At 33.7% G+C, this 23,129-nt stretch overlaps 3 protein-coding genes across 5 annotated transcripts; all 3 read left to right on the forward strand.

Moving 5' to 3' along the window:
* Positions 1–5,834: 5,834 nt before the first annotated feature.
* LOC133822508 (ADP-ribosylation factor GTPase-activating protein AGD3) lies at positions 5,835–14,524 on the forward strand. Of its 2 annotated transcripts, none has more exons than XM_062254877.1 (19): positions 5,835–6,575; positions 7,386–7,462; positions 7,732–7,832; positions 8,123–8,193; positions 8,326–8,388; positions 8,792–8,836; positions 9,323–9,388; positions 9,507–9,554; positions 9,672–9,767; positions 9,854–9,895; positions 10,622–10,837; positions 10,971–11,102; positions 11,200–11,424; positions 11,590–11,670; positions 11,774–12,106; positions 12,658–12,803; positions 12,959–13,052; positions 13,272–13,747; positions 13,836–14,524. In XM_062254877.1, the coding sequence occupies exons 1-19, from the start codon at positions 6,531–6,533 to the stop codon at positions 13,948–13,950; spliced, it is 2,472 nt and encodes an 823-aa protein (XP_062110861.1). In that variant the 5' UTR covers positions 5,835–6,530; the 3' UTR covers positions 13,951–14,524. The 2 variants fall into 2 exon arrangements, with proteins under 2 accessions (XP_062110861.1, XP_062110860.1); XM_062254876.1 differs by having other exon boundaries at positions 5,837–6,575; positions 11,595–11,681.
* A 1,050-nt stretch (positions 14,525–15,574) lies between these two features.
* LOC133822509 (inactive leucine-rich repeat receptor-like protein kinase CORYNE) lies at positions 15,575–18,634 on the forward strand. Of its 2 annotated transcripts, XM_062254879.1 has the most exons (3): positions 15,575–16,946; positions 17,542–17,867; positions 18,373–18,634. In XM_062254879.1, exons 1-2 carry the CDS (start codon positions 15,991–15,993, stop codon positions 17,858–17,860), a joined length of 1,275 nt encoding a protein of 424 aa, XP_062110863.1. In that variant the 5' UTR covers positions 15,575–15,990; the 3' UTR covers positions 17,861–17,867; positions 18,373–18,634. The 2 variants fall into 2 exon arrangements, with proteins under 2 accessions (XP_062110863.1, XP_062110862.1); XM_062254878.1 differs by lacking the exon at positions 18,373–18,634 and having other exon boundaries at positions 15,576–16,946; positions 17,542–18,265.
* A 732-nt stretch (positions 18,635–19,366) lies between these two features.
* On the forward strand, positions 19,367–20,216 carry LOC133822510 (light-regulated protein, chloroplastic-like). Its single transcript, XM_062254880.1, has 3 exons — positions 19,367–19,631; positions 19,731–19,889; positions 19,982–20,216. The coding sequence occupies exons 1-3, from the start codon at positions 19,429–19,431 to the stop codon at positions 20,055–20,057; spliced, it is 438 nt and encodes a 145-aa protein (XP_062110864.1). The 5' UTR covers positions 19,367–19,428; the 3' UTR covers positions 20,058–20,216.
* Positions 20,217–23,129: the final 2,913 nt, after the last annotated feature.

Consider the following 23,129-nt stretch of genomic DNA (forward strand, 5'->3'; position numbering starts at 1 on the left):
TCTTCCCACTGCAAACTTTACACTAAATGATGGCTAAAATAAAAAATATTTTCTAAAATATTTCATTTTTATATTTAATTTTTTTTATATATATACTCAATATCTAAAAAATATTACACTTTTATACTTAATTTTTTTTATGACAAATATATCTAATGTTTAAAATGATACAATTTTATACCTATTTTTTAAAATTATTTTGAGAATCAATAAGAAAGTGGATGTAAAATATATGATTTTCGTTATTTTTAAAATTTTAAATTATTTTTATTTTCAAAATAATTAAAATTTATATTTTTTCTTTATTTAGAAAAAACTTATATTTAAAATTGATGAAAATATATAAGTTTTTAATTATTTTAAATCATTTTTATTAATTTTAATCAAATATTTATTAATGTTTAATTTAAAATAGTTATTTTTTGTGAAATAATAAGAAAGCAAAAATAATTTAAAATTTTAAAATATAATTAAAATTCTATATTTTTATTTTATTTTCTTATTATTTATCAAAATAAATATAAAAGTGTAACATTTTAAAAACATTTAGTATATTTACTGCAAAACAAAATTTGGATATAAAAGTGTAATATTTTGAAGACATTGAATATATTTATCACAAAAAAAATAATATAAAAATATAACATTTTAAGAACATTGTGTATTTTAACCGCAATTTACTTTAAATTTTATTTCATTTTTATACTTTTTTTTTTTTTGCTAAACATTTTTTATACGAATTTAGTTTAGTTTTTCTTTCATATTACACAATTATGTACATCTTTAGGTTTTGGTTGTCACATGAGTGCACTGCACGTGGTACCACTCATGATTTTTTCCTTTCTTTAGAGTTTTAAACCTATTTACTAATTATGTTATTTAGTAATTTTTTTTCTAAATTTTTTTTCATCTAATATAAAGTGTCCATTGTTTATGTATTAAAAATCCTTACTATTAAGACATAGTCAGTGCTCACCACAACTCTCTGTCCACTCTACTAAAAGATTCCCCTACTCATCATCATATGACTTTCAAACTTTGTTTTTTTTTCTCCACTTAATTTGTAATTAGTTTTATGTAAATCTAGTGTTTATTATTTTAACAATAAATGAATATGAGATTAGATTAGAAAGATTTTGTCCCATGACAACTATACCACACAACGGAGCATATTTTGAACTTATGATAAAAATAAATGTTTAATTTTGTGAAAATCATTATAAAATAATTTATCTCAACCTATTATTGGAAGTGGATGGAAACGCAGCTTGGTGAAACAATATAGATCCGGAAGAGGATTTAGAGATGAGTCACAAATTTCTTTACTTTTTTTTCTCAAATAAATAAATAAAAGTAAAGTGCTTGCATTTTGTACAAAGAAAACAGAAAAAAGATGTTCAAATGGTCAAAAAGTATACAAAATAGGCCATAGTCGGCATCCTAAAAGTTCCATTTTTTATTTTAGTTTTAAGCTACTTTTGATCTTAATAATCTTTTTATTTTATTTTATTTTATTTATTTACATAATCTTTTAAATAGCTGAAATAGTAGCATTACAAAAGCATTTCATTCATTCATTCATTCATTATCTTGAGTCTTTACTATTAGTTTTAGGTAAAAGTGAATGTGATTCTTTCCATATGTTCATATCTTATTAAATTTTCATGGTACTAAGATGGAAATACAACAACCCTTTTAGAAAAATGTACAAATAAAAATGATTTTTTTTAGCTCGGGGAATGTATCATCTCGGAATTTTACTTAGCTAGATAGTAGTAGTAGTAGTAGTAGTAGCAGTAGCTTATAGTATGTTAGTTTTCGTGGTTATTGGTTCAAGTCGGGACTCAGTTGGAAACTCGTAGAAAGAGTTATAGATTTTATAAGTTTAACCTATAGTTTAGAAATATGAATTTTAACATAAGGTTTGATTAATATAGCTGGTCCTATAAATATTATTTATTATAACCTAAGGTTTAGATAGAATAATTAAGAATGTGACACTTGTCACATACATGTTTATTAAGGATTTAAGAATTTTAGATGAATAAAGTAATAAATGATAGATCTAGAAAATCTAGAACCTTCCAGCAGCTGTTAGGATCACGTTTTACTTAATCAAAGTTGTTTTAACAAACTTCAAGTGTGCTGAAAATGTGAAAAAACGTGTTTAAAATATTAGTGTATGCCGATATATCGCAGCTATAGGAATCGATATATCACCTAAGGTTGATACGGAAAACACGTCGACTTCGTACGAACGAAACCACAGAGGCTCGGGACATAAAGGAAGGCGATATATCGCCTATAGGGGCGATATATCGGCTCCTTTTGATGTTTTTGAAACTTCGTGGAATCAAATTTGAAATAGCCCTTAACAACCTAGATTTGCTCCTGAACATTTTTGATCGAGTTCAAGGCATCTGTTGAATAGAAAAATTCAAATTTATTCAATTATTTTTTTTAAGGAGTTAGTTTCACTCCTTTAACTCTATAAATAAGACCTTGCACTTAGCCATTTCATTCATTATTAAAGCATTCTTTTGAGTCTCCAAGCTGCTAAGTTTATTCTAGAGAGAAAACGCTAGGGTTTTGGAATTAAAAGCTTTTCTAAACACTTGGGAAGTAAGATAGAGTGACATTTCAATATTGAGTTGTAGTTCGGAGTTCTAGTCTATTCAAGGTATTCTTATCCTCAGTTTTAGTTCATTATAGTTCTTTTACTTTCTTTCAGATCCTAACTTGTTATTATGGCTTTTGGTTAGAAGTTTAAGTTTCTTGAAACTTAAGGTTTTTTGTAAGTTTCTATCTTGATGGGTTAGATCTCATTTTCATCTCCATTTCTTTAGAAACTTATGATTTTTACTGTTTGGTTTTAGGGGTTTTCAAATCCCATTATTGTCTCTAATATCCCGGTTTTTTGCAAGGAAAATATGTTAGATTGTATGTGTTATGATATGTTTATATGCTATGCTATGTTTATGTATATGTATGTATATGTTTTATGTTGTAGTCACTTGGGAAATCTAGTTGCTTAGATAGCAAATAAATCCCAAGATTTTTATCATTATCGTAGATTATAGTTATGATTTACCCTAACTCGATTAATAGACAGAAGACCTAGATGAGTTATGGTATATTATTTTTGTGATTTAACCTACCTCGATTAGTAGACAAAGGACCTAGATGATTTTATCACATAATACGGTAATGGGATAATGACCATTAATATTGTAGTCTTATGTTTATATGATATACATTTTTACGTCATATGTTTTATAGTATATGATTTTAGTCTTATGATTTATGTTATGTTTTAGTAGATTTTTCTTGTTGTGCATTATGCTCATTCATTTTATTTTAAATGTGCAGGAAAATAAGCTTGGAAGGCGGGATGAGTTCATGGCAGCTTTGACATATGTATTGGGGATGGACTTCTGGAAGATCGACGATGAAATTTATATTTTTTAGTCTTTTCAATTTATGTGTTTATTTTCCACATTTAGTATTTGAACAAATAATTGAAGGTTTATGTTTTCTTTTATGTTCTTATGTAATAACAATGAGGTTCTATATTTTTTATTTTTATAATAAAGTTCTATTATTTCTTGAATGTATTCCAAAATAATAGTTATGTCCTAGTAATTTTTAATGGTCTGAAATTTTAGAATTAGTCGGGGCATTATCGGGAATAATGAAGTAGAGATTTGAAGTTAGAATTTTAGATTTTTTGATTTTTTTTTTTAATTATAATTTATCATGTATACCTAATTGTTGACTGCGTTTTTAGCCAACGACGTGAGAACATAAATAACGACAAGCCTTCAAGAGAATGTAAACGACAACAGACAGTTTAATAAAGAAAATAAAGAACACACAAGATTTTTATAGTGGTTCAGCCCCGATTGTCGGTAATAGCCTAATCCACTTAGAGTTGTGATTTATAGATCCGTACTCAATATCAGATGGACTGAGCCAACTGAGTTTCTTCAGTACAGATTGAAAAAATACAAGAGTTCTCTCAAATTTCAGCACTTTCTATCTCTATAATACTTAGACCCAAATTTCTCTATCTAGAAAGAAGAAGCAGAAGAAGCCCCTCTCTCATCCCATAAGCCCTCTATTTATAGGCTTAGGGTCATACATACGGTATACCCTAGAACCGGGATATTTTATTATATTTATTACATTTAAATTACAAAGAAACATTCAAAATTCAAAATGTAACAAACCCCCCATTTGTGGGAAGAATGAGAGATTCCCGCGTGTCTTGTTGAAGTTGTTTCTGGGAATCTTGACTTAGTCTCCTCTAGCTAGTTAATCCACCTCCTATTGACCACCCATGCAAGTGCTGGTCGAACATGTGCATGGTGGTAGGACAAACATTTGTTGGTAGGACGTGCATGGTGGTAGGACATGCACCTCTCTCCTCTAACATGACACTCTCCTCTAGCATGCCATGTTTCTTCTCGGACCAAATCCTTGGGGTCTCCTAGGACCACCCTCTTGGGGTCCCCTAGGACCACTCTCTTGAGTTCTCCTCGGATGCAATCTCCTTAGCTCTCCTAGGATGCATTCTCCTTAGCCTCTTAGGATGCACTCTCCTTAGCCTCCTAGGATGCACTCTCCTTAGCATCCTAAGATGCATTCTCCTTAGCCTCCTAGGACCAAGGTGCACTTGGCTTGGTTATGACATCTTTCAAGCAGTCCAAATCCTTCGTCAGTCTACCGGGTCACTTTATCACAACTCTGAGGAGTCAATGTATTTATTGACTATTAATGTGTCTTTTACTGATCATGCACTGCCACTTGTCACCTTTATTGGCACGTTATTGATCTCCAATTTTTGAGTATAATACTAATATTATTATGGGTATTTAACAAAATACATTTTTAAATTTTTTTTATATAATAGTATTATCTTTAATTATCCTTTATTAAAAATAATATGATACCCTGACAAAAAAAAATGATACCGTGTTGCATACTTCTTGATATTTTGTCCGGAAAATGTATTTTTAAAAAATATATTACAAAATGTTATCAAAAAAAAAAAATTTGTTCTAATTGATCAATACAAATTCTACACTATAACCAAAGGAACTGTTCAAATATAATTGATTAGGTTTGTAAATAAAAATTGTTATTATTCATTTATGGCCAATCTCCACTCCTTCCTACAACCTATACACTATATAATATACACTATTACATGTCCCACTCCCACACATCAATCAAAATTTAACATAAGTATTAACAAAATAAAAATAAAAATCATATCCTTTTTGGTTGTATATTTAGTATATTTAGTTTCTTTGATTTCGATTTCGATTTTGTTTTTGTTTTTATAATAAAAATAAAATAAAAATAAAAATCATACCCTTTTTGGTTGTATATTTAGTTTCTTTGATTTCGATTTAGTTTTTGTTTTTATAATAAAAATAAAATAAAAATATTGTATTATGGAATATGGGAGAACAAGTGTGTGTCGGAAAGGAAATGGAGGGAAATTTTGGACTGGGCCCCCATCTCATCAAGTACCCGGCCCTACTTGACAGAAGCATCTCTCTGGGATTGAGAGCCATCCTCACGCGCTTTCCATCAGCAGCCTAACTGCGTGAAAACCAAACCACACCAAATCACCGTTCGATTACTCACGCGAGACGCACGCGCGTGTGTCATCGAGTGGGGATGCAAGGGTCGTCTTGATCCTGAAAAGGTCTTCACTGTCAGGGAGGGACTCAGACTCACTCACTCATCTCTCTCTCTTTTTCGTCTCCATTAAAATGGTTTCTTTTTTAGTTTTGCCATCTCCCGCAAATAAAGTAAAATTAAAAATAAAAATAAAAAATAAAAAAAGGAAAAGATTAAGAATGAAAACAGAGTCTGTTATTTTTTCGCTTTTATCCATGTATCGCACTGGTTTTGGGTTTTGATTTTTGCCCATTTTTGTTTCAATTTTCAAATAAAACATTTTTGTTTTGGGTTTAATCAAATCAAATGGTACTCTCAATTCCCAAGGCTAGGCTTCTCGCTCTCTCTCATTCTTTCTTTCTTTCTCTCTCAAACTTCGAATGTGCTCTTCTTAATCAACGCTTATGTTTTCTTGCCCCTTTCTAGGGTTTCTCTTTTCCTCTTTTTTGCTTTCTCTGCTCTTCTAGGGTTTTGTTTTCAGACCTTCATAATTAAATTTATTCAATAGTTTAAGCAGAAAATATAAAATACCAACGCACACACACCAAAAAAAAAAAAAAAAACCCTAACATTCTAAAGGTGTGTGTTAAATAATAATGCGAATATGAAGTTGCCAATTTTTTTTTGGTGATCGAGATCGGAGTGGAATGTAAGCATCTTCTTTGTTCGTTTGTTTGCCAATGGTGAGAATGGTGATGATGATGATTCTTCTCGAAGCTCAGAGATTGGTATGGAAGAGGATCAATAAGCCTTTGCTGTTCTAATGCTAATGCTAACGCGTTTCATCAATTTATACCATATTCTGGCAACTTAGAGAGGAGAAAATCGAACACTTAAACATGCTATTTTCCAAGCTCGATGACTCTCCTATGTTCCGCAAGCAGGTTCCGTTCCTCATTCTTCTCTTACTTACTTTTTTTTTTGCATGTTCTTCCTTTTATTTTTTGTTCGCTTCGTATCCAATGCTGTGTTTGTTTCCTGAGAAAAAAATTATTGGAAGTTGGGTCACTATATTTTATTTGAAGTTATATTGAATTTTCTCAGCGACTCAATGGATCATAATATGCTACGATTTTAGTAGATGAACCTTTTAGAAACATTACCTTATATTTTCTGCTCCAGCTAGATTTTTTAATTTAGGAAAGTTAAAGCTAAGATTTTGGCGTTTAAATGTGGTGATCGAACGAACTTTACTTACACAATCAAATCTTTCTAGTTTGCTTGACGTAATTCCACCATATCTTTGGATTTGCTGATTATAATAAATCTTTATGATCATTTATGAGTAGTGATATGTAGCATTTACACTGCAGGGGCTTGATTAATCTTCGCTCTTTATCTTAGAACTTGGTAGATACAACGAAATTTAACTCTGTTGTCACTTTTTTTTTTCAAGAAACGAAGTTTTTATTAGATGAAGAGAAGGTCTACGAAAGATGAAACACTCTGACGTTACTTTGTTTTCTTACATAAATTATTGTTTACTCAAATGTTTGATCATTTCGTCTGAGGAGAGAAAACAATAATGAAATTTTAATGAGAAATTTTCAAACTTATATTACGTTTTATTTATTTCTGTTCCAGATAAACTTTTTGGTTCAATTAGAATATTATTATATACTTTGTTCTAGCATTAGGCTCTATGCATTTCTACTCAAGTAAGTTGTTTACCGATGCATTTTTTGGTGAAGCAGATACAGTGCTTGGAGGAAAGTGCTGAATCATTGAGAGAGAGAAGTTTGAAGTTTTACAAAGGAAGCCGAAAATACACGTATGTAAATATATATATTTGGTTTATGAAATATATCATTATAAATTAATTTACCTCTGTTTTGTTCCCACTTCACTAACATTTCATAAGATAGCATGATATTATGTTCTTATAGAAGTTTTGATTATGGAATGCCTTTGAAAGTGGCACAGGTTGAAATAGCATGATATTAAATGGTTTCTAAGCTCCCATTTATGTTCTTCTGTTGGATGAATTAATCTTTGCTCTGCTTGAAGAATCTAATTATTAAAAAATCTTTCTGCTTACAGCGAAGGACTCGGGGAAGGATATGACGGAGACATTGCATTTGCAAGTGCTCTAGAAGCTTTTGGTGGAGGGCACAATGATCCTATCAGTGTGGCTTTTGGAGGTACTTGGAAGTTGCTTTATTGGTTGTGATGCATTAATTTCTGTTCCTATCCCTGCAAAGCAATTTTTTTTTTAAATTATCGTATGGACCATTTGTTGCTGCTTGGTTAAACATTCTACGGGTTGTCCAAGTCTGCCCTAGTAGTCTGATAGTTGATATGAAAGCATTAAGATTAAAATCTTATATTGAATGGGAAGATGTATATTTCTGGCCAAGAGATTGAGAAAATGTGAGAGGAAATGGAAATGGTTTGGTTGTGGATTTATTCGTTAACTTCTGTCTGTTTGTAGGCCCTGTTATGACAAAATTTACAATTGCATTGAGAGAAATTGGAACATACAAGGAAGTTCTTCGGTCCCAGGTTATTTTATTCAGACTCCCCCTCACCTTCTTAATTATATTTTGTTGGACATTAAATTGTCTTCTTTTTATTTTTTTTCTTGGAGGATGCAAGCGTTGCGTTGTCTGACATGCTTCCTGTTCGACCTCCCAGGTTGAGCATATGCTTAATGACAGATTACTACATTTTGTGAATATTGATTTGCTAGAGGTCAAGGTACAATGCTGGATTATCGCTGCTCTAATTATTTTATATTTGTGGATGTATTATACTCCTGATTAGTTGGTGATATGCATAGGACATGTATCAAATTTGGCCAGACACTATTGTGCTGCTGGCTTACATGCATGAATTAAAACACCTAGTTGGTGTGGTCTTTAGTCTAAATATAGTTCTTGTATTTCTATTACTTGTGGTTTGTCATATCTGACACACCTATCAAGGAAATATTTTTTTTTAGAATAATTATCATTTCTTTGTTGTTACATTCGGTTTTTCACCTGACCTGAGATATCATGTGGACAGAGAATGCTATTTTTATTTTTAATGTGTTAACTGTAAACTTCTCCTGTTCATGTTTGTGCTTTTCAGTTTTTCTTACAAAGTTTGTTTTATACAGGAAGCTAGGAAGCGTTTCGACAAGGCTAGCCTTTTATATGACCAGGTACTCTCTTGGTTCTACGATTCTGTTTCCACTGTGTTGTTAATCGTTATGCATTTATATATATACTCTTCTGACTGGTATTTTTGTCTGTGATATTCCCTGAAAAATATAGCAGTAGTACTAGTTATATTGCATTTAATTTAAGGTTGCAAAGGTATTTGTAGGGGGTATAGTTTTGTTGGAAACTTGGAATTTGATCGAAATCTTACATGCAATGATAATGAATGGATGATTTGTTTAGTGACAACATTTGATGTCTTAGTTTAGGGTATCTTTTAATGTGCGACTTTGGCTATGATTTATGGATGCACTTCTGTTTGGAATATTTGGTAATCTTTTGATGTATTTTCAAATAAATAAGTTGACTTTGATATTGGTGTACAAAAGGGAGTGTGAGGAGCTCTGTTGCCTTGAATAGGTTGACCTTGGCTTTTTAGAGGTAGGAGGTATAATTAATCCCTCGTATCCATTTGATTAATGCTGCAGGCTCGTGAAAAATATCTCTCCCTGAGGAAAAGCACAAAAACTGATGTAGCATCTGTTTTAGAAGAGGTATTGCATTCCTAGTTCTTAGAGTTTAAATTTTCATGTTTGTATCTATGAAGTAGTCAGGTTTGGGATTTGTGAAATTCTCCACTTCTCTATTCTAATATAGTTTGAGGTATTCTAGGATCTTCATAATGCAAGGTCTACATTTGAACAAGCTCGTTTTAGTCTGGTAAGCCTGTTTTCTGGTTAAGATGTGCCATAATTTTTTTTTTCATGTAATGAGAAGTTTATTTTAGAAATTCTCATTACACACCATGGATTTGTAATGTTGATCATTCTCTTTCAGATTACAGCTCTTTCAAATGTAGAAGCTAAAAAGAGGTTTGAATTTCTGGAAGCTGTCAGTGGGACAATGGATGCTCATTTGCGCTACTTTAAACAGGTGGATTTTATGGCAGGTCTTTTTCTGTCCCTGTCACCACACATGTTATCACAAGTGTGTTAATATTCGATGTTCTTGATGTGTAGGGCTACGAGTTATTGCATCAAATGGAGCCATATATTAATCAGGTATGAAATCTATGCTTGTATCTCTGTGATCGATGGTAAAAGCATATTAGATTATTTTTTGTTTATTTTACTAGCTTGTCTCATGTCTACATTATTCCCTTTTTCTTGTTTTTAAATATACCATGAGTTTGAAATGCTACTACCAAATCATTGACTTTGGGTAGTGTTAAGCCTCCAATTCGGTTCACATACAGTAGGAGAAAGAAGGACTAGAAGCATGAGAATTGGTGGGTGATGCGTCCATTTCTTTAGGGTCAGAATTGTGCCTGCGTAATGGGAGTGTCATGACAATAGTGGTATTGCGGATTGTAATAAGTAGAAGGATTGTCAGGAGTATAGTGGTTGTCCTTTTTTGTTGTGTATGGGTGAGACCAGGCTCTTGAACTCCTGGGAATTGTATTCATTTGCTGGTTGAACACAGAAGCTACCCTTTTATCTCATTCTCTGTGTTCTTGCTGTTTGTTGTGTGAGTCGGGGTGATGCATTCTGCTAATAGTTCCAAACAACTCAACTCACCATGGCCTTTTTCTTTTATTCTGTTTTTTTTTGCTGTGCGTGTCATTCGTGAATAAGTAGCATGCCAGGAAGAGTTCTGTAGTGATTACAAATTACTGTTAATATGGCTTGGTTACATGATGGGTTGAGATTTTCAAATGTTATTTATTTTCTGATGTAAATGTACTAAAAGATTCATTAAATATCTTTTTTTTTTTAATTATTTTGCAGGTATTGACTTATGCTCAACAATCAAGAGAAAGGTCCAACTATGAGCAGGCGGCTCTTAGTGAAAGGATGCAGGAGTTTAAAAGGCAGGTTGATCGAGAGAGTCGGTGGTCTTCCAATGGTTCTAATGGATCTCCTAATGGAGATGGTATACAAGCTATTGGCAGAAGTTCTCATAAAATGATAGAGGCTGTTATGCAATCTGCTGCAAAGGGAAAGGTTTGATAAAAGACTTTTGTGTGTACTTTTATGTTCTTGCCATCTGAATTTATCTCTGCTTCAAGCCCTCACTGTTCTTTCATCTTAATGCTTTCTAATGTTTCCCCATTTAACACATTAAACAATATATCAGGTTCAAACAATTCGACAGGGTTATCTCTCAAAACGTTCCTCAAATTTGAGGGGTGACTGGAAAAGAAGATTTTTTGTTCTTGATAGCCGAGGAATGCTTTATTATTATCGAAAACAGTGCAGCAAATCATCTGTAAGTAAACTGTTGGGAAAATTAGCTGTGATGCAGGGGTAAAGTTGTAGCCTTAATGTTAACTCGACCATTGGTGTCACATTATGTATGCTTGTAGGCTTCTGGTAGTCAACTTTCTGGTCAGAGGAACAGTTCTGAGCTTGGTTCTGGACTTTTGAGTAGATGGCTTTCTTCTCATTATCATGGTGGAGTTCATGATGAGAAGTCTGTTGCTCATCACACTGTCAATCTGCTCACATCAACAATCAAAGTCGATGCTGATCAATCAGACCTGAGATTTTGCTTCAGGATTATTTCTCCAACAAAGAACTATACTTTGCAGGTTCGCCTCAGTGATAGCTTGAAATGTTTGGGATTATATTTACTTCAAAGAACTCATGGTTGTGAGATCTGTTAATTTTTTGGTGTGATTCTGCCATAAGGATTGATTTATGACTAGCATTTGTTTGGCAATTGTTCCTCAATGATATATATTTTTGCTTGTCAGTGCAGGCAGAGAGTGCACTTGATCAAATGGATTGGATTGAAAAGATTACTGGAGTTATTGCTTCTCTACTTAGCTCACAAGGTCCTGAGAGGGTAATTATATTTAGATTTTGCATGACTATAAATATATATAACCATTGATCCCCATAGAATTTTCAGTGATTTGTGCTTTGTTTTTATTTCAGTGCCTGACTGCTAGTCCCATGGGAAGTAGCCACCATCGTTCTACCAGTGAGAGTAGTTCATTTGAAAGCTCTGACTTTGATCACACTGCAGTTGACGAGCTTACATTGGAGAAGAGTTCTGCACATCTTGAGCGCCCATTGAGAAGTTCTCAGCAGCAAAGATCTTGCTTGAAAAATGAGAAGCCAATTGATGTCTTACGTAGAGTATGTGGCAATGACAGGTGTGCTGACTGTGGTGCCCCTGAGCCGGATTGGGCATCATTAAATCTTGGTGTGCTTGTTTGCATTGAATGTTCTGGTGTTCATCGTAATCTTGGGGTACATATATCAAAGGTAAAATTTGAGTTTAACTACTTGGGGTCTTTTGTTGTGCATTATATGGACAACTCAATCTCGAACTCTTTAGCTAAGTCATGTTGTATTAACAACTAAATGCATATTCTCGTGAAGGAAAATTGCTTTAGAATAATGAAAGATGTGCAAGACATGAAGGTTTTTGGAGATAGATGTATTTAAATATGTATAAAGACTTGAAGCTAGTTTAAGTGGTTGGGTGGGTCGTTTAAGTTTCCCAAGTATATTTATATATAAATATAAACGCTGAATGAAAATTTAGATAAGCCGCATTGGTTTCAATGAATGTTTTAACATAAGCAAAGAAACTTGTCCCATGTAATACTTTTGATAAATAATATGCTTCTGCATCAGTACACAATTAACTATATGTACGATGATACATAAATATTTTTATATTTACATTTATGCATATATTTTTATATTCTTGGTCTTGAACTCTTGATATCTACCAATTCTGTAATGTCATAATTAACCACAATTCATTTGTAGCTAAACCCTTGTTCCTTTGGTGACTTTTTCTTTTTCAGGTAAGGTCTCTTACACTAGATGTTAAGGTGTGGGAGCCTTCTGTTATTGGTTTGTTTCAATCCTTGGGTAATACCTTTGCCAATTCTGTCTGGGAGGAGCTATTGCAATCGAGAAGTGCATTCCAGCTTGATCTTGTCTCAACAGGGTAAAGATCTTTTTAATGATCAAAATAGGATTTCCAAAGTGATATATTCATGTACATTAATGTGATGCATACATTAATATATTTACACTAGTACATTAATATAGAATGTTTTGTTACCAAATGGCTAACGTTTATCCCTTGTTCTTCTGGTGAAGCTCATACAAATCTGATAAACCCCAACTGGGATTTGTCAGTAAACCAAGTCATGCCGATTCTATATCAGTGAAAGAAAAATTCATTCATGCAAAGGTGAGAGCTGCTTGATATTCCTTTACTAAGGTTTTAGTTCCTACATTTTCATTTCTTAATTTTAAACTGAAATTGAGTAGTGCCTAAGTGAAATGTGAGGCATTACTTTGATTTCAGACTACTTAAACGTGTAGTCTTCTTAATTGAGTAGTGCCTAAGTGAAATGTGAGGCATTGCTTTGATTTCAGACTACTTAAACGTGTAGTCTTCTAATTGCAGTATGCAGAAAAGCTTTTTCTTCGCAAGCCAAAAGATAGGCAATATCCTCATCTGGTGGCACAACAGATGTGGGAGGGTGTTTATGCTAATGATAAAAAAGCGGTGTACCGTCACATTGTTAATTCTGAACCAGATGTAAATGCAATTTATAAGCAAGCATCTTTTGGCTCATCTTTAACCCTTGCCAGAGTAATGCTATTGCACGAGCAGCCAAACCTTGAGACAGGGGATTCGTTAGGAAGGTGTTCTACCAGCTCTTTGAACTTGGGTGGTACAACATGTGAAGGCCAGACAATGGATGATCTAGATGAATGCAGTTTGCTTCATCTTGCTTGTGAAACTGCAGATATTGGCATGCTCGAGCTCCTCCTACAGTATGGTGCAAATGTAAATGCTACTGATTTAAGAGGTCAAACGCCTCTCCACCGTTGTATTATCAGAGGGAAATCGACATATATTAAATGGCTTCTTGCAAGGTGCTTTTATGATCTGGCATTTGTTATAGTTTGTTTTCGTTTCATCTTATTTCTGTTATGAAACTCAGAACTTTTATTGAATTTGCAGGGGAGCCGATACACGAGCAGTGGACAGGGAAGGCAAAACACCGTTTGAGCTGGCTGTAGAGCTAAATTGCGATGATACTGAGATCCTTGCCCTATTATCCGATTCCAGTGGATGAAATTGTCCCCCACGAGGAATCACCAAAGGGCGTACTACTCCAATGCTTGAATTTAGTGTGAAAAGGAGAAGAAAAAATTATATATATATATATATATATATACAAAAGTCTCGTTGCATTTGTATAATTAAATTTCATAATTTGAGAGGTATTCTCCGTTAAAAGATGTCAGCAGAGAAAGTGTTTTGTGGGGGTGTAGAAGAGGGGAGTGGAGTGGTAGTGGAAGGGCTAACTTGGCTGTGGAAAAATGGTTCCATCAGGATTGTAATTAATTTTTATTGGTTCCATTACTCTGATGAATCAAAGAGCATCATGGTGCAGCTGCTCTAGCCAGAGGTGGCCCTGTGATTTGTTTTCTATATATATATATGTATGTTAATTCAGTTTGTCTGCTTCCTTTTTGGCGAAGCTGTGAGATGTAGCTTTAGGTCATTGTGTATTTGTACATTAATTTCTTCTTTCTAGTGAAGATTTCTTGTGGCTGCTGTAAACTCTGGTAACTAAATTTCCTTCTCTTTGGACATAGCTACATCCAATCAAGGACACGAGCTTGCTTTTTGGTCTGATGTACCACCCTGTCAAATCAAAGTGTACAAAAGGAAAAATACAAAAAACACTCTCTCCCTCTTGTCAATGATTGGATTAGTTTATGGATATTATTACTACTTAAGTACTGAGAAAGAGATTTAATTGTGAATTTAGTTGTGAACTTTGTAATTTAATTGGAAGATGACGAGACAGTGTGCCTGTTGAAAAAGAGAAAGACGATGAAAACAGCGCACAAAAACCCGTGGATGGTTGCGGACGGTGAGGATGTAATTTCCAGGTGGGCCAACGGCTCAGATCATGTGTGGGATGTAAAAGGGTAATCTTTGTGCTCGCTAAGTTCGATGTATCGCTTTCGGCCTCGTGAGGTGACGTGGCTTTGGACCCCACTCACGGAGGGAGCCTCAGGCCAGAAAGGCGGGAACCCCCAGCTTTCGTCATTGAAATGAGAGTCCAGAAACAAAGAAAAGTGAAAAAAAAAAAAAAACCAAAACAAACGGAACAGAGTCTACTTTTGGTTCGTTCCACTGTTTTGGATTTTTATTTAGTGACTGTGGTTTTTTTTTTGTAAAGTATCCATTTAGTATTTTTTTTAATCATACATATTTATTAATAACTCCTGTTTAATAAATAAAATTTTATCCATAAATTTGAATTTAAAATATCAAATATATAATTTCAAAATATATAATTTCAAAATATTAAGTATCAAATAAACATTATTATAAACAGACAGAACCCCAAACGATGATTTACAAAAAACACATATTACCAACCCTTTTTGTTTTTTTATAATTTTAAAAATGAATTCTTTATTTTATAATGTTAAGTAAGTAAATGTTTTTTTTTCTTTAAAAATTCAATCTTTTTTTTTTGTTTTGTTTAATAATTCAAACATAATCTGACTGGGCTGGGGTCCTCAACCCTCCTAATCTTATTCTTTTTTCCCTTGATTGAAAGATTTTGTTAAGCTCAATCAATGCATCTTTTCTAAAAGAATTTCTTTTGATTATTTTAATTCTCTGCTTATTATAATAACATAGTGTGTAGTATACAGTATTAGTATAGTGTCTCTACGGGTGTCCGAGTCCGAGTCCGAGTCCGAGTCGCAGTGGCATTTTGCATGTTCACATTTTTAAGCAGACAGACAAAGATGGGATTCGGTGACCAACCGGAACCTATTCTTTGCGTCTTCTTTGTCAAGATTTCTTCTCAAAATTCCATTTTTCCCTTATGATATTCTCACATTTTTCCATGCCTTCTTCTCTCCCCATCTTCTCATCTTATACAGTAAAGCATTTTGCGACTCAGTTGGATTTTCTTCTCTTTAACAGCTCTTAAAAAGATAAACTCAAAAAGCTTCTACCCTTCTACCTCTCTCTCTCTCTCTCTCTCTCCTTTTCTTTTAATGCTAAAAAGTACCAATATTTTCAGAGTTTTTGAGAGCTAAAGCAAGATGGCTTGAAGAAGGAAGCTCCAGGAAGACCATCTGAGATGTGGGTTTTCTCTTCAACTCTCTTATTACCTTGTCCTTTGGATGCTTTCATGGATGACACAAGGCCTACCCCCAACATCTCTGCTCTGCTTTTGTTTCTATTGATACTTTTCCTTCACCAGCCAGCTCTGCGTTGCCAAGAGAGTAGTACTAGTACTATTAGTAGAACCAACAAAATCTCCTCTGAGCCTCCATCACCTTCTTCTAGTTCCAGGCCGTCTCACTTCCAAAACGGCTTTCGCAGAGTCATTCTGAGCATTGCTTTAGGTGTCTTGACCGGAGCTGTGGGTGTCCTTATCGTTGCTTTGGTGGTCCGCTGCTTTGTCAGGTACATAAACAGAACCCCAATTCTCAAAGGCCCTGTAATATTCTCTCCCAAAATCGACCCCAAAACGCTGCAATCGGCTTTGTCAAGCGAAAACCAGCTGCTGGGGTCGAGCTCGACTGGCAAGTACTACAGGACCGTGCTGGACAACGGGCTCACTATAGCAGTCAAGAGGCTCGAACCCTTTTCTGAGAACGGCTCGCTGGAGGGTAAAGGCAAGTCTAAGTCAATGAAGAGACTCATACAGCAGGAGCTGGAAGTTCTTGCTAGCCTCAGAGATAGGAATTTGATGAGCTTAAGAGCTTATGTTCGTGAAAAAGATAGGTTCTCCTTGGTTTATGATTATATGCAGAGTGGGAGCTTGGAAGATGCTATGAATAGAGTTAGGGAGAATGAATTGCAGCTTGGCTGGGATTTTCGGCTTCGAATTGCAGTTGGGGTGATTAAAGGGCTTCAGTATCTTCACTCGGCTGTACCTCAGATTCTGCACTACAATTTAAAGCCTACAAATGTCATGTTGGATGCACAGTTTGAGCCCAGGTTGGCTGATTGTGCCTTGGCTAAGCTTACTCCCTATATTGATCGCCCAACTTCTGGTTATAGTGCTCCAGAGTGTTTTCAAAACGGCAGGTGCTGCTTATCACTGCTTTGCCCTTCTTCATTTTAATGTTTCTCCATTTTTTGTGCAGTTTCAATGAATTTATTTGCTTTTACAATAATTTCAAGGCTTTAACTTTAAATTAGTATGTTGAAGTTTTATGTAGGATCGTCATGTCATAGCGTAGTAGTATGTCTACTTGTCTTTATAACTTACAAGGCATGTTGATTTCTTAGTTTGATGTATCGAGCTTCATTTTGAAGTAGTTCTAGTTTAAGAAACCTCAAACGTACTTAATGTACATATGTATAAACATCTAATCATTTTGTTAAAATGCTACTTGATAGAAACAAGAGTAAGTCCCACATTGGGATTAAGGAATTGTTAATCTGTGATTGAGTTTTGTAAGTTGAAAAAAAAAAGAATAGAAGCATTCGTGATATCCTGAAACTGAAAACACCTAGTCATTTTTGTTGAAAACGCTACTTGATAGAAACAAGTTAGTGCCACATTGGAATTATGGACTTGTTAATCTGTGATTGAGTTTTGTAAGTAAAAAAAAAAGAGAAGAAGAATCCATGAAATCCTGAAACTGAAGGTGGATCACTTTCTTTTCTCATGCTGCAGGTATACAGACAAAAGTGATATTTTCAGCTTTGGGATGATATTGGCAGTTCTGTTAACTGGTAGAAACCCAACTGAACCGTTCTTCGGGGAAGCGTCTAGTGGGGGTAGTTTGGGGCAGTGGCTGCGGCACTTGCAGCAAGCAGGGGAGGCAAGAGAAGCTTTGGATAAGAGTATTGTAGGGGAAGTAGGAGAAGAAGGTGAAGAAGATGAGATGTTAATGGCAGTGAGAATAGCTGTTGTATGCCTATCAGATGTGCCTGCTGAGAGGCCTTCAAGTGATGAACTTGTTCATATGCTAACCCAATTGCACAGTTTTTAATGAACATGTAAGTAATAACTTGTTTTCTAGGTTTTGGGAATTAGACTACAGACTACTTGGTAGAGATTTTGCTTCCAGGGTTTTTTATCTATTGTGGAATATGCAAAGTTTATTTTGCCCTTGATATTTAGGTTTGTATTTCTTTTAGAAAGTGATAAAGAAAACCAAAGAAGAACATATATTGGAATAGTAGTAGTAGTAGTAGTGTGTACATGGACTGACTAATGTTGAAAGTCAGAAAATTTGTAACCCTAGAATAGGGCTTAGTTATGTGATTACTACTAGGGAGACATCTGCATTATTGTGTTTTTCATCCTCTAATGATGGTGGGGTTACGTTTGGCTGTCCTTTTCTGGACATTACTTTATTGAAATCACGGGCCCTTTTACCTTAATTTTTTTGACATTTCTAAGTATGCAATGAACAATGGTGTCGTGTGTGTTCATTGATTTTCTGAGATGTGAAACGTCAAAGGGGTCTTTCTGCTTTATATCTTTTTTTTTTTTGGCTAGATTGATCTGTCATGGAGGCATCAACGGTTGATGATCAATCAATTCTGACGTCCAACTAACAGAAATGTCTTGCATGTGGAGCATTATTTGCATGACAAATAACTTAATGCTCTGTTTATTCTTCACAAATATTCCATCTAGTTCATTATTATTGTAACTTGGTTTGGTAGTGTCTTTATACTTCACTTCCACTAGTTGAGACGTTTTGAAGTATACACTATGTTATTTTATTTATAGCAGTTGCCATATACTCTTTTGTTAATGATTTGAAAGGTTTAGTACTTAACAACCCTAATTATGACACTTGTTCTGGAAGATGGGAAATGGAATTATATTTATAATATGTTCTAAATGTGAATATGTGTCCACATGCGGTGTCAATTTGCCTTGGACACATGAAAAGAAGATAGGAAAAAGAAAACTAAAAGCAATGTGGTGGGGTTGTTAAGTGAACTCTGGATCGTACATCTGTGTTAAAGGTGGGATCACTCTTCACTAAAGGCTGTGAGAAAAGAAAAGCAGAGAGAAGCAGCAGCCATGACCTCAATTAACTATCACTTATGACTTGTCTCCTTCCAGCTGTGATTGCTAACCTCACAAAACCGTTATAGATATATACATATATTTAATGATTCATGAGGATGTTACACATTTTCACATGAATTCTTCGTAGTCATAATTTTAAAAGGAGAGTAATGAAAATGACCCAAGTAACCAAAAACAAGAAATGGGATATGATTTTAATGTCATAATCTTCATCATCAAAGATGCAATGCAATGTAATGTCGTTGGTTGGTTGGTTGACGATGCAGAAGATTACATTGTGTGTCGTCTTCTACAAAAGAACACAGTCGTCTTGTCGTTTAAAGGTAAATTTCACCAAGTCCACAAATGAAGTGATCTGATGTGATGGCCCACAAATAATGCATTATGTATGTTGCTATGAGCAGTCAAACAGGGAACTCCAAGCTTATCTTGTCTCAAAATATCTATACCATAACCTTATCCATTCGCCCCACACACACACACACACACACACAAACACAACATCTCTCCATGAAAATGCAAGCAACTACTCTCAACCTTCCACCACCATCACTGCCATATGGCCTTACCAAACTCCCACTGTCCTTGCCATTGCCATGGTTTCCTAAGCTACGACAACCTACCACTTTCAGGGCTCTCCAACTCAAACTCAAACCCACCGCTGCTGCTACAAACGACACTCCCACCACTGTTGATTACAGCTCTGGCACTTCGTAAGACTAACTGCTCTTCCAACTTTTTCTTTATCTTCTTTTGGTTTACATCTTTTGGTAATGTAATTTTCGTTTGTACCCCAAAACAAAACAAATAAGTGTTTTTCCAGCGGAGGCTTGTGAGACAATTGGAGGAGAAGCTTGTGATGCTGAAATGTATCCTGAAGTGAAGCCACCCACACCACAGCCCAAAAACACGGCTACTAATACTAAAGAATCTGTTGACAGAGAGTATCTTCAGTATGACGAACCCAAGACGTAAGATCAAATCAAAATTGTCCTTTTTATCTTAAAAAAAATCATTTCTATACCCATATGTTTATATTGATGAGTGGGTTGTGGTAGAACAGGGTGTTCCCAGGGGAGGCTTGTGATGATCTTGGAGGAGAATTCTGTGAGCCAGACTATCAGACAGGAGTTTACTAAACCATCCTTATTCTAATTTGGAAAAGGGTCATCTCATCTCCTCTCTTGTTTATAGTTTTGGGATTAGCTAATGTTGAATTTCTGCATTTAAGTGAATATTCTGTAATTAAGTTAAGCATGAATAAATAATGAAAAATAATATAACTTGGATATATGAAACCTCTCTCTCTGTATATATGTTACATTGTCAGTGATCCCTTCCAAAACTCAATTTTGCAGATTTTGTCCTCTCATCCTCTAGATTGTTGTTAATTTGGAGACTAAATGATCCATAGCCGTCACCAATGAGTTGAGTTTCTATCCAATCCAATACAATATATAATGAAAGAAGAAGAAAATAATTGTGGCACGAAATGTGTCGTGCAAGTGAAATGCAGCAAAGTAGTTCTTACCGTTTATAATTTTTTCACGTTTGTTGTCCTATTATTTTTTAAATCCTATATTTTATAAAAGGGAAATTTGCGGCATAACTACTCATTTTGTTGTTAATAAGTACCTAATTTTTAAAAATTGCGGCATAAATACCCATTTTGTTTATTTTGTTGCTAATAAGTACCCAATTTTTAAAAATTGCGGCATAAATACCTATTTTGTTCATTTTGTTGATAATAAGTACCCAATTTTTAAAAATTGCTGCATTAATACTCAAAATTCAACTTTTTAGACTCTGCCGTTGGTACACACTTAACAGAGTTACTATTAAGGACACGTGTACTGTCCTGATAATTCTTCTTTTTTTTCACCTAATTAATTAAGAAAATACATAAAACTAATTAAAATAAAAATTAGTACTCTAAAGTCTTACAGACAGATGACATCTGATAGTAAGTACTCTAAAGTTTCCTCTTGGACTTTTTATCGGGCTAAAAATAAAGCTAGACACATTATTGATGGTACTTATTGCATTTTCTTAATTAATTAGGTGAAAAAAAAGAAGAATTATCAGGACAGTACACGTGTCCTTAATAGTAACTCTGTTAAGTGGGTACCAACGGCAGAGTCTAAAAAATGAAATTTTGAGTATTAATGCAGCAATTTTTAAAAATTGGGTACTTATTAGCAACAAAATGAACAAAATGGGTATTTATGCCGTAATTTTTAAAAATTGGGTACTTATTAGCAACAAAATGAACAAAATGGGTATTTATGCCGCAATTTTTAAAAATTGGGTACTTATTAGCAACAAAATGAACAAAATAGGTATTTATGCTGCAAATTTCCCTTTATAAAATAGTTCAAATATAACCATAAAACTAATTTCGGTCAATTTTTTTTAATTGAAATCACAAATAATTCACCGATCTAACAATTTAAAACAAAAATAAAACAAAAAACAGTATTGTTATATTCAATTTTTTTTTTCATCAAAATTGAGTTTATGGGTCTATTTGAATCATTTTACAAAATATAGATTCAAAAATGATTTTTTTAAAATACAAGGTCCAAATAGATAATAAAAAAAACACAAGGTCCAAAAATATATAAACCCTTCTTCTTAATGACTTCATCATTAACCACATACCTGAAAATGTTTATGTTATATTATTTATATAATATGATATTTAGATAAAATAATGTGACAATGTGTGTTACATATTGTAACATATAATGAGTTACATTTTTTTTATAATAGGATTATTCAAATATGTAACATATTTGGAGTTACAAATTCAGTTACAAGTTTGTAACAAAAAATATTACATAATAATGTGTAGATTTGATGTTACACATTTTGATTTTAATTTGTCAAAGCTATAAGTGATATGACTGTTGGATACATGATTTTAATCCACATAATGTGTTTGGAGGTTATAAAGTCATGTGAGAAGAGTATAGAGCCATTTGGAAAATTGTACAAAATAATGTGCTGAAACTGGGTTGTGGCCGCGACCACAAGTGTTCATGGTCGTGGCCTGGGGAACAGAGACTCATGGCTTGGGCCAGGAATAGCTCTGGGCGTGGCCAGTGAAGCTGACAACAAAACCCAATTTTCTTTTTGTCATTTTGAATGGTTTTAACAACCCATGTAACTCTTAAAACTCCTTTTTAATTCCATAAACATCCAAATAAACATTGTTAAAAGTCATGGGGTTGGTGAAATTTGAAATTCAAAGGATGTCTCAAAACTCTATAAATATGAGTCTATTGCTCACTTGTAAGACACACTATTTTTTTTTCCACTAGAGCACTTGGCTAGAAAATAACCTAGAGACTTGTTTATTCTAGAGAACTATTTCCATTTGAGAGAACTCCTTAGTACTTGAGAAAATGAGAAATAAGCTTTTGGAACCTTGTTCAAGTTGGTGATCCCCAATGCTCTTCACTTTGGTTGTGTGAGTGAGAGAGTTTGTTTTTTGTTATTCTTTTCTTCTATTTTTTTTTTATCTTTGTATCTTTATTTGTCTATTTACATATTTAGTTGTATCTTTATGCCATAGAGTTGTACTTCCATCTATATCTCTTGTTCTTCATCTTTAAGTTTATTTGTATAATTTTGTTATAGAATTGTATTTTCTATTACTCTCTTCTTCTACATCTTTTTATATTTACATGTATATTTTGTAATACAGCTGTAACTTATTTAATCAATCAATCACTTTGTCTTTTGTATTATTTTGCTTAGAGTTGGAAGAGTCTTACTATTTTACATTTGATGCAGTATATATATATATATATCTCTAACAGTTTACACGTTTACATTTTACATGAATTCTTCATCGTCCTAATTTTAAAAAGAGAAAATGAAAATGACCCGGCTAATAAAAATAAAGAATGTGTCTTTTGTCAGCGTCAGACTAATTGTGAGTGAGTCCTTAAAAAAAATTGATTTTTATTTTTCTCATTACAATGCATTTTTAAACCACGAAATGAGCGGATTTGGGAAAATTTGTAAATGTAACCGATAAAACTCTACATATGTTGGGACGGATATGATAGTGAATAATGTTTGCCTATAAGCCTCTAATAATAACCATTTCTTGAATTTTGGAGGGGCAGAGAGTGAGAATTTATCTGGTAGAGATTTGAATATTTGTAAGGAGTGCGTGACTACAAGCATTTGACTTGTTAATG

Source organism: Humulus lupulus, chromosome 3 (assembly GCF_963169125.1).
Source record: "Humulus lupulus chromosome 3, drHumLupu1.1, whole genome shotgun sequence".
Classification (NCBI taxonomy): Eukaryota; Viridiplantae; Streptophyta; class Magnoliopsida; order Rosales; family Cannabaceae; genus Humulus; species Humulus lupulus.

Excerpts from the sequence above, each read along its gene's own strand:
- LOC133822510 (XM_062254880.1), top strand. The coding sequence starts at position 19,429 with ATGAAAATGCAAGCAACTACTCTCAACCTTCCACCACCATCACTGCCA. Across the intron at positions 19,632-19,730 it reads GATTACAGCTCTGGCACTTC|TGTTTTTCCAGCGGAGGCTT; the intron begins GTAAGACTAACT and ends AAAACAAATAAG. Across the intron at positions 19,890-19,981 it reads CAGTATGACGAACCCAAGAC|GGTGTTCCCAGGGGAGGCTT; the intron begins GTAAGATCAAAT and ends GTGGTAGAACAG.
- LOC133822508 (XM_062254876.1), top strand. The coding sequence starts at position 6,531 with ATGCTATTTTCCAAGCTCGATGACTCTCCTATGTTCCGCAAGCAG. Across the intron at positions 7,463-7,731 it reads AAAGGAAGCCGAAAATACAC|CGAAGGACTCGGGGAAGGAT; the intron begins GTATGTAAATAT and ends TTCTGCTTACAG. Across the intron at positions 9,896-10,621 it reads TGGAGCCATATATTAATCAG|GTATTGACTTATGCTCAACA; the intron begins GTATGAAATCTA and ends ATTATTTTGCAG.
- LOC133822509 (XM_062254879.1), top strand. The coding sequence starts at position 15,991 with ATGTGGGTTTTCTCTTCAACTCTCTTATTACCTTGTCCTTTGGATGCT. Across the intron at positions 16,947-17,541 it reads GAGTGTTTTCAAAACGGCAG|GTATACAGACAAAAGTGATA; the intron begins GTGCTGCTTATC and ends CTCATGCTGCAG.